The following is a 9,816-nucleotide window of genomic DNA, read 5'->3' on the forward strand; positions in this document are numbered from 1 at the left end:
CCAGTGTTGGTGTAAAGTCCAGTGAGTTGGGAGGCTTCCTGGTGGAGTAAAGTCCTGTCTGGCTGTGTTGCTTGCTGTTATCTACTTTGTTCTCCTCACAGAGTTAGCTGTTCCACGCTAACTCTGCTACGACTCCTGTTGCTTGGAAAATCAGCTGGCCTTGTGTCGTAGCTGCTGATTCTGAAGAGAATTTGGTTGACACTCAGTTAATCCGAAGTAGGTCGCTGCTGTAGAGGAGAAGAGTGTTTGCAGGCTGCTGTTAGCAGGCCGCCGAGAGAGCTGGTTTCTCAGGTAGCAGAGCTGACCTGGGCTGGGGCCTTGTTGCCCTTTGAAGAACCAAGAGGAGAGAGCTGGAGCTGCTCTCCAGAGCAAGCCAAGAAGGGAAGAGAGAGAGAAGAGGGCCAGAGATCTGGTTTTGTTTGGTGACACCCTTGGGGGTCACATGTCACATGCTGACCTACACTGGCTGGCCAGTAAGGTCTGTGGGGGGAAGGCTCGTCCCCAGGTGTGAACGGTGAGAAACTGTGGAGTGTGAGTTCCTTTGTCCAGCAGAGCAAAGAAAGATCTGGTCTCTTTAATGTTGAGTCGCAACATCTGTAAAAAAAAAAAAAAAAGTTCAGGTTATTTGAAATGGATCAAATAACCTGAACTATCACTTTAAAATAATATTGAAAATCACAGCTTTTAATGTGTGAAGAGGGTGTGAAGGTTGAGCTGCTGCAGTACATTACAGGTCATGTGGTGTGGTCTTTGATGAGGATCCTCTGTGTGGTATTCTCTTTTGTCTCTGGCAGGATCGGCCGTCTCTTTGATGGAACAGAACCCATAGTGCTGGACAGTCTGAAGCAGCACTACTTCATCGATCGAGATGGCCACATGTTCCGCTACATACTCAACTTTCTCAGGACTTCAAAACTCCTCATCCCTGATGACTTCAAAGTGAGTGTCTGTAGAGCTTTGATCAGGTACTGTCTTAACAGTCCCACATCAGAAGGGGACAGACTGTCAGAGGAGGGATTAGTCCAGAGACACTTAGACTTACACACCATGTCTGGGAAGTTACCTGAGAACTGTCTGAAGTGTTACAGGCTCCCCTGAATCACAACTGTCCAGACACCCCGTACAGTCATAGTGTTGTACTGGCAGTGCCTCGTTAAAGGGTAATTCCATATATGAACTTTTTTAATTAACTGTGCTGTGGATTTGCACAATTAAACTGCACTTCCATTCAACAGCCTGACTGCACTCTGACTGACTTCCTGTCAACATTCACAGTATTTACAGAAGCTGTTGCCAACATGTTCTATCACCTCAGTGCTGTCTGTCTGTCTGCCTACCTGTCTGTGTGTCTGTCTTAACTTTCTTGTTCATTATTTGTTGTCAAAATTACAGGACACCCACTGAAACCATCTACAGACTGTTTAGTTGCTTTTAGCAACTCTTCTCTCCGCTGAGACACAAAGTGGCTTTAACCATGTATTCAGTGGGTTAGCTGCTAGCTAAGGTTTAGTACCTCAGCAGTATCTCAGTTAAACATTTATTGATTGATTGACTATGTATTGGTGCATTTATATGACTTAGTTTTGGACAAAAATACAGGAGTTGTCTTTCTTTGCTTTGACACATATTAAGTTCTGTGCTAAATGGAAGTTTTCTCTGCCACCAAACATGACCTTTTGTCAGGTTGAGGTGGAGGTGATAATGATGATAATGGTTGCTTGCCAAGAGCCTCAGACATGGTTGTGTTGGCTGAAGACAAGAGGTTGGAATACACCCTCTGGGCAACGCTATGTTTTCATCCTCCCATGTTGGTGACCGGCTATTGCAAAGTCATATTATGAGCTGGGACAGACAGAGGCTAGCTGATTAGCATGCTAACTTCAGTGGAAGAAAAGAAGTGATAGAAATAGAACAAAACAAGATATAAGATTGGTGTTTGTTTCCACCTCTGGAGACAACTGTTTGATGTTTCTTCTAGACTGTAAACAGCTGTTAATGCTAATGGCTATGTAGTGATATCAAAAAATTTACATGTATACTTAAATGAGAATGAATATATCTCTGTGGTGAGTATATTTCCCTTCAGCCAAGAATATTTATGCCACCATGAAAGTACAGAATCAATGTTTTATAATTGATCAACACAGTCTTCAATAACGTACACTACAATTCACTGTCTTCAGTCTGGTGCTTTATGTGTTTGATAACCTTATTTAATTCACCTAAGAGCAGATTACAGGACTACTTTCACTATCTCAGATTCGCTGTGTGGTTTTTTTTGAGCCTGACTGTTTCCATGTTGACATCACCATGCACAAATGCATTTATACAATTAATATTGTTATTCCAGTTGAAGGGGTCCACAACTGAAGTGAATGATAGCAGTATTTTGTGAAACCAAGAAAGAAGTTATTGCGTGTGTGTGTGTGTGTGTGTGTGTGTGTGTGTGTGTCTCTGTGTGTGTGTGTCTGTGTGTCTGTGTGTGTGTGTCTGTGTGTGTGTCTGTGTCTGGTCACCACCTTTATTCCAGTTCTCTGTTGTGTTATTGTCAGATACGGCTCATAGCTTGCCTCAGACTTATCACTGAAATGTATCAGTTACAAGTTCAACCATGTTAGAAACTGTCTCAGATGGCTCACCTACTCCAGACCTAGACCACCTAAGCTGACTCAAAGGTTCTGGACTCAAATCTTACAAGTTTGTCTGTGAAAGACAAGTTGCAGCAAAAGTTGTGTAGTCAGCATCTGTTCTGTCATGTTGAAATAATAACTGAAATGACAATTAAGTAAATTAAAATTGTTCTGCTTAAAGGTGACACATTTCTCTCTCACAAATGGTGAATTTTTGGTATATGGTGTGTGTGTGTGTGTGCGTGTGTGCGTGTGTCTGGAGGAATACTCCCTGCTGTATGAAGAGGCCAGGTTCTTCCAGCTGGCCCCTCTGCAGGCCGAGTTGGAGCGCTGGAGGATTGAGCGGGAATGTGGGAGTGTGTGTCAGGAGTGTGAGTGTGTTGTGGTTCATGTGGCTCCGGAGCTTGGGGAGAGGATCAGTGTGAGCGCCCACCGGGACATCATTGAGGAAGTTTTCCCTGAGGTCAGAGACATCATGTCCAGTTCCCTGAAAAGCAGCTGCAACCAGGACTCGACACACATCATTTGCTTCCCGCTCAACGGCTACTGCCACCTCAACTCTGTGCAGGTACAACACACACTCAATACCACGGTCAACAAGGGATCATACTGTAGACTGACCTGTTTGTAGCTCAAGTTTCACATTTTTGTTCTGTCCTTCTGCTAGCCGCTCAGTGACATAGAAAAAAACCACAGGCTCAAGTCACAGTGCAGGCAAATGTTAAAATATGGAATAGCATGTGACTCATTAGGCTATGACTGGGTTTTGTTAATGAAACACCTTTAAAGCCACTACAGGAGAAAATTATAAAAATAATTGGTATTATTACTGGTATTGATCATATTATTATTAAATAAAAATATAAAATATAAAACCTCAGGGTTTGGAAGTTTATTTGTGTAGCATCTTTCAGCTACAAGGTAATTCAAAGTGTTTTACGTGAGACACAGAGGCAGAAACACAAGGCAAGTTAAGATGCCGTCCCACTGATATACGATGAAAAGAGTCGAGAGTTTTGATTCTCTAAAAAGATCTAACTGCAGGAAGATGGGGGGGATCCGAATAAATAAATAAACTGACCCAAACCAACCCTAACCCCTAACACGTTTGGTCCGTGAGGTTACTGAACAGAAACATAACTAAGGTCCTTGGTTCAACTAACTGGACATATTGTATTTACTAACGGAATAACAAATAGGACATAGAGACGAGGAATGATGAACTGCAGCAACAACTTCTTTATTTTTACTGACACGTGTCACAAGAGAGGCCACAATACCTCAAACATCAAAACAGTGTGTTACAGTGACAGGAAGTCCAGAGTATGGATCAGAGTGTGGATCATTTCAAGAGGCTAGAGGACGATCAAAAGAAGGTGACATGCAAACAATGCTGGTTGAACTGTCCCAGTCTTCATTACTCGCAGCAGCCCTCTCTGGAGTTAATGAGAAGTTCATCAGAAGGAAAGTTTACCTGTGATCTCATCACAGAAGTGAACGTCTGAAGTCTGCAAAGCAACAGCTGGATCACCTGGAGTCAGTGTAGGAAACGGAATTTAATACGAGTAATTATGTTTTTGTGAGTGTGTAATCACCTGAAACTAGGAATCGTTGTGTTTTCATTTATTGAAATGAGTCCTTCATATTTACACAGGGAACAGGTCCTCTCTACGGAGCCTGCTATGTTGAACCGCCATGTTTCTACAGTAGCCCAGAGCAGACAAACCAAAGACTGGCTGTAGAGAGGGCCTTTTGAGTTTTTACATTACCTGAAAGCCACTGGAGGTTCTCCCCATAGACTAAATAAAGATGGACGTAGCCTCCATGAAATCACCCACAGGTTTTTGAAGAGCGGTTTTGAAGCTCAAAGTGAGCCTGACTCCGCGCCTGACTCCCAGCTAATCCAAAAACGATCAAAGAGGTAGGGCGTGTGTTGAGCTGAAACTTTGGTGCATGCCGGTCCCAAGCACTTGGAAAGGGAGGGGTGAAGGAGGGGTATTCAGTTGGTTGCAATCTACAACCTCACAACTAGATGCCACCAAATCCTCCACACTGGTCCTTTAAGACGCAGTATCAATAACGCACAGATGTCCTTTCCAAACAAAAGATGTCTATTAACTTCTCTCTTTGAATACAATAAATCTTTTTCTGTGAAATATTCCGGATTCATTATTGAGAATCCATGTTTGACATAACCAAAACACCCTAGACAAAGCATTGAAACAGATCGGTTAAAAAATCTCAGAAACATTTACTTTAATATCATATTTTTATATGACATTGTGTTTTCGATGGGAAAATGTTTTATGTGAAATATTCAGGTGGAGACCTTTTAATATACTGAACATTTTGACAGTTAGCCAATAATTTTTCTGTGTGGAGACACATTTCATCAGTGTGTGTGTGTGTGTGTGTGTGCGTGTGTGTGTGCGCGTGCGTGCGTGTGTATGTGTTTATTTCCTGTGTGTAAACATACACACAGAGGAACTGCAGAGCACCAGGTACAACAGAGAGGTCTTCAATTAATCAATTATTGATTATTTGGCTTTCACATGCACATCACCTAACAATCAAACCCATCTGTTCCATCATGCACTGCTGCAGACAGAGGGTCACCAGCCTACCCTTTACCTGTGACATTCACATCAGCAGGTGCAGGACCCCACCCACCCTGCCCCTCCCTTAAGGCAGGAGGTGACGCAGCATCAGGGCCAGAAGCACCTAGCTGATGATCAGCTTCTTCTAGAGGCTGTGAGACTACCAACTCTGTACAACACTGAGGAGGACAATCGCTGCCAAGACAACAGCTGTTCATATCAGGGCATGTTGCAGTTATCCTCACAGGGATAACTGACTCTTTTATCGTGTTTGGCCCAACCTCTAAGCCACTTACATGTTCCCTCTGGGCCACACATACACAGGCATAATATCAGTTTCTATTTCGATGCAGATAATACTCAGAGTTATTTAAAACACTGCCAACCTGCTAAACTGTGGACATGATATCCATAAGTGGACATCACAAAATCCTGCAGCTAAACACTGATAGACTGAGATTTTCATTATATCCACTATCTCATTCAATGACTCAGCACTGCAGAAATCTTGGTGTCATTTTGATCATAATCTCACTCTAGATAAACATGTTTTTATCATCCGTAACATTCTGTAACATCTCTCTCTGGCCTCCAGCTCATCTAGGACTAACAAACACATTTCACAGATCCTCGTGTCTCTTCACTGGCAACCTGTTGCTTTTAGAATCCATTTTAAGATTTCATTGCTTACTTACAAAGCCACAAGCAATTTTTTGTATTATGTTTTTCATTGTTAATTTTCAGATTTTTTTCTTCATGCCTGTTTTTTTTCGGTTACAGTTTTTTTATGCTGTCGGTATTTTTTCAGTGTTTAGGTTTTTATTATGATCTGGCCTTCCTGGCTAAGGCTCAATGCTGACGACTCAAACCACAAAGAGTTTTTACCACAGTTTGACAGAAAATCACTTCCTGTCCATCCGCAAACTGTTGACTTGGGTTCTGTCCAATCACAAACAAGAAGTGTTTACAGAAATGAAGGGACATTTCTGTAATCTGAAATGTTGTTTTGTGAAATGTGTTTTGACCTTCATGGCCACCATAGTTAAGTCTCCTACGTTCCTGTAACTGGACTGCTTTTCCCAACATGTGAAATCCATGAAGGTTTTCTGTTCTCTGAACACTGATTAATTACTGACTGAATTCATTTCCTATGACATTCGCTGTGGCACCTTCACTATAAAACACTGCAGGGACGATCCTGATGAACAGCAAATGTGTTGTTTTGAGCCTGTTCAGTGTCGACCATACTTTTGAAAAAACCTCCACATACTGACTTCAAACTGATCATAAATGTTGAAGATGCTCCATCTAGTCTTACTCCAGCACTCTATTGGAGGAAGTGTCTGAATGTCTTGCTCAAAGGTTCCTTGTCAAATCTCACTCAGGTGTGTTTGGTGTATTGTGTGATGCAGGTGTTGGAGAGGTTACAGCTCAGAGGCTTCCGGATCACAGCTTCCTGTGGCGGCGGAGTGGACTCTTCTCAGTTCAGTGAATACATCCTACAGAGGGAGAGCCAACACCCCCCTACACTCACAATGATCAAACAGGAAGTCATGGACTGACCTCAGAGGAGCTCAACCCAGTCTAACACATTACCACAGCTTCACTTCAGCAGGACAGACATCAAGAAAGAGAACACACATGAACACTGAATCTTCTGTGATACTTCACCTTCACGTCATTACAGTAATAATAGATCCATCAGAGCAGACACTGTAGGAGATCATGGGAAGTGTATTCGTTCTCGCATGTCTGTTGATATGAAACAGACGTCAGTATTTAGGGCTGAACAGTGTGGATAAACTCTTTTATACAGTATGAATAAAAACAGACATATTCAGAACAATACAGATACTTCCACTGACTGACTACTGTATGGTTTCAGTTGGTCGAACTAATGAAAACTGTAGAAAATGATCTACTCATTAAAGTAAAATCCATTGAATTAAATACCTGACAAAGGCGCTTCATGACACTGATGTTAGCATCCACTAAAACAGTCCTGCTCAGTTACTCCCAGCAGGGCCAACATTGGAGGTCTTCCAGGCACGTCCACCTGGTAGACCCCGGGTAGACCACTGGTAGGGGGCCTCAGGGTAGACCCAGAACATGTTCCATCTGGTCTGGGAATGCCTCTGGATCGTAATTCACATGGAATTATTACTCGTCTGTCAGGAGTTCTGCTGACTATGGTTCATTTAAAAAAGGTAATGATAAATGACATATTTAGAGTTTGAGTTTAGATTTCAATAACACATGCCAATTTGACATGCCATGGATCCACATCAGAGAGCAGCAAACTGCTCTGACTCCTCAGCATCTCCTCCTCTGTCGGACTCATCAACAGCACAAAATACTGTTTACCTGTTTAAGAGGTCTACAGGCCAGGTCAAAGACTCCTGTTTGTAATGAACTGTATATGTTGAATGCAGCTTTGAATAAGTTGCAGTGTATAAATCATGAGGTGTGAGCCTCATTTGCATGGACTGTTTGTATACTTGCAGAAACCATCAATTACTTTTACCTGGATGTTTGCATTTGGTAAAGTAAAACATTTGAGCACAAACACTGAGTTCTCTGTGAAAAATAACATTCATTTCAGCCTTAATTCAATTTTTGGTATGGGTTAGCTTTATTGTAGAAGCACATTTTCTCTCCTCATCCTGTCGGAAAAATAAAGGCAGAGGAAGAATCTGCACAGGTAGGATCTGAATGTATTTTCCATGTAAACTGATATATTTTCGAAATATGTTTTATTGGTTGAAGGTTAGCGTCATGGAACAGCAACGCCAGCAGCATTGTTTATTTCTATATCATGTTTTGGCATAATTATAAATTACTGTAAAATAATTTCATGATGAATAAACAGGAACTCAAACAAGAAATTTGTTTGACTTTGACATATGAAACTGTGATAGCTGTTTCAGCAAAAGCCCAAAAATGACATGTTAACAGGTGACAAAGCCTCTAGTGGTCAGAATATTTATGACAGAGCAGACGGAAAAGGAAGTCAGCTGACGTTATAACAACAGACTATGTTAGTGAGGTCATGGTGAACTGGACTGAACATGGGAGACTGCTTTTCATTTCCAAATGACAGTCAGCGTTGTTTCTGTGAACCTTGATCATTCTTTAACCTTAACAACAACAAACACCGTCCAACCTTAACACAGATCCTATTTGAACCCTATTCCGATCTCTCTCTCTGAACCTCTGAAGTTGTTTTTGTGCCTAAACCACACCAAACTTTTTCTGTTTACATTATAAGAAGGTTATTGATTTTTCAACAGTGATTTTTAACACTTTATCTGCAGCATATCTCCTGTAGACACTGATCACAAAAAAGGACAAATAGATGAACATTTTGAGACATACATCTATTTGCTTTCTTGTGTTCAAAGGAGAAGATCGAAATCAAGCTCATGTCTGTAGCTAAACAAACTTTTTCCTGTGTAATTTCATAAACTGCATAGAACATGTTAATTAGTTAAATGTAGAACAGCTGTGGGTTGAGTTTCTAACCTAGCTAGCTTTTCCCCCGTGTTTCCAGTCTTTCATGGTAAACTAAGCTAACTGTCTGCTGGCTTTAGCTTCAGTGTTATACATGGGAGTGATATCAACCTGAGTATCAAGCTCTTAGCAAGAAAGCAAACAGGTGCATTTCCCACAATGACAAAATTTTCTTTTGACAATATGAATATGACACACAGATTGATCGATAGAGCTATAAATCAATAGACCAATAGATAGACTATTGATGCTATAAGAGGAGTTTAGGAGTTTATTTATTTAAAAACAAGGGACAGTACATATTAATGAGCATATACATGTAAATATGCCAGATTATAACCAAGCGTCTAATTTCCATCTGCAGTCCCTTTGGCAGATTGATGTTAACAACGTGAAATAATAAAATCACAACGTGAAATAATAAAATCAAGAGAAATGGTCAAAATAAAAGGAACAGCACTGCTGAGGCACTTTCCTGACGATTGATTGTAGACAGACTGGTCTTTAATGGTTGTCCTGCTTTTTAATTGAATCTTCATGAAGCTGACTTAACATAGAGACTGCTGCTGTGTCACTCAGCATCTAAACAGTTTAGCTGTAGTGTAGAACAGGTCCAGGTCCAGGTAAACCAAAACCTGCTAGGTTTCATAGCTGTGAACTCAATTGGATCCAATTGTTGTGTCAAACTGAGTTGATTGAAACCAGTAAACCGCTGCACATTATTAGTAATACAAACGTTAATCACATTATTCAACATCTTTATCACTTCACTATCAATAATCTGTCAAATATATTACTGCAAGATCGACTCTAATCTATTTTACATCTGATTTATTTTTTATTAGACTGTGTAATAATGATTTACTGATCCTGTGGGTAAAAAAAAAAAAAAAAAAAAAAAAATTATGTCACAGTAGTGTTGATTAATAAATCAATATATGGGAGACACTGTTTGTGTTATTATGAGAAGTGTAAAATATTTTAGACCACTATGACTGTGGTGAGGCCAGACTCTGATCTCTGCAGGTTTTGTGTTTCTGTTTTTTGTGCAGCTTCAAAATTTTCAAGCTCAAACTTTG

General features: G+C 40.8%; 1 protein-coding gene across 1 annotated transcript in view; it reads left to right on the forward strand.

Annotated features, from left to right (window-relative positions):
• LOC111644402 (uncharacterized) overlaps window positions 1-8,091 on the forward strand; it is a 34,506-nt gene extending 26,415 nt beyond the window's left edge. The window contains exons 3-5 of the mRNA XM_023393272.2: window positions 795-939; window positions 2,893-3,198; window positions 6,640-8,091. Coding sequence (XP_023249040.1) covers window positions 795-939; window positions 2,893-3,198; window positions 6,640-6,789 — 601 coding nt within the window. The 3' untranslated portion in view covers window positions 6,790-8,091. The remainder of the gene's footprint in view (window positions 1-794; window positions 940-2,892; window positions 3,199-6,639) is intronic.
• Window positions 8,092-9,816: the final 1,725 nt, after the last annotated feature.

Source organism: Seriola lalandi, unplaced genomic scaffold (assembly GCF_002814215.2).
Source record: "Seriola lalandi dorsalis isolate HSWRI2012SDOR001 ecotype SW California unplaced genomic scaffold, Sedor1 jcf7180002054933, whole genome shotgun sequence".
NCBI classification, from domain to species: domain Eukaryota; kingdom Metazoa; phylum Chordata; class Actinopteri; order Carangiformes; family Carangidae; genus Seriola; species Seriola lalandi.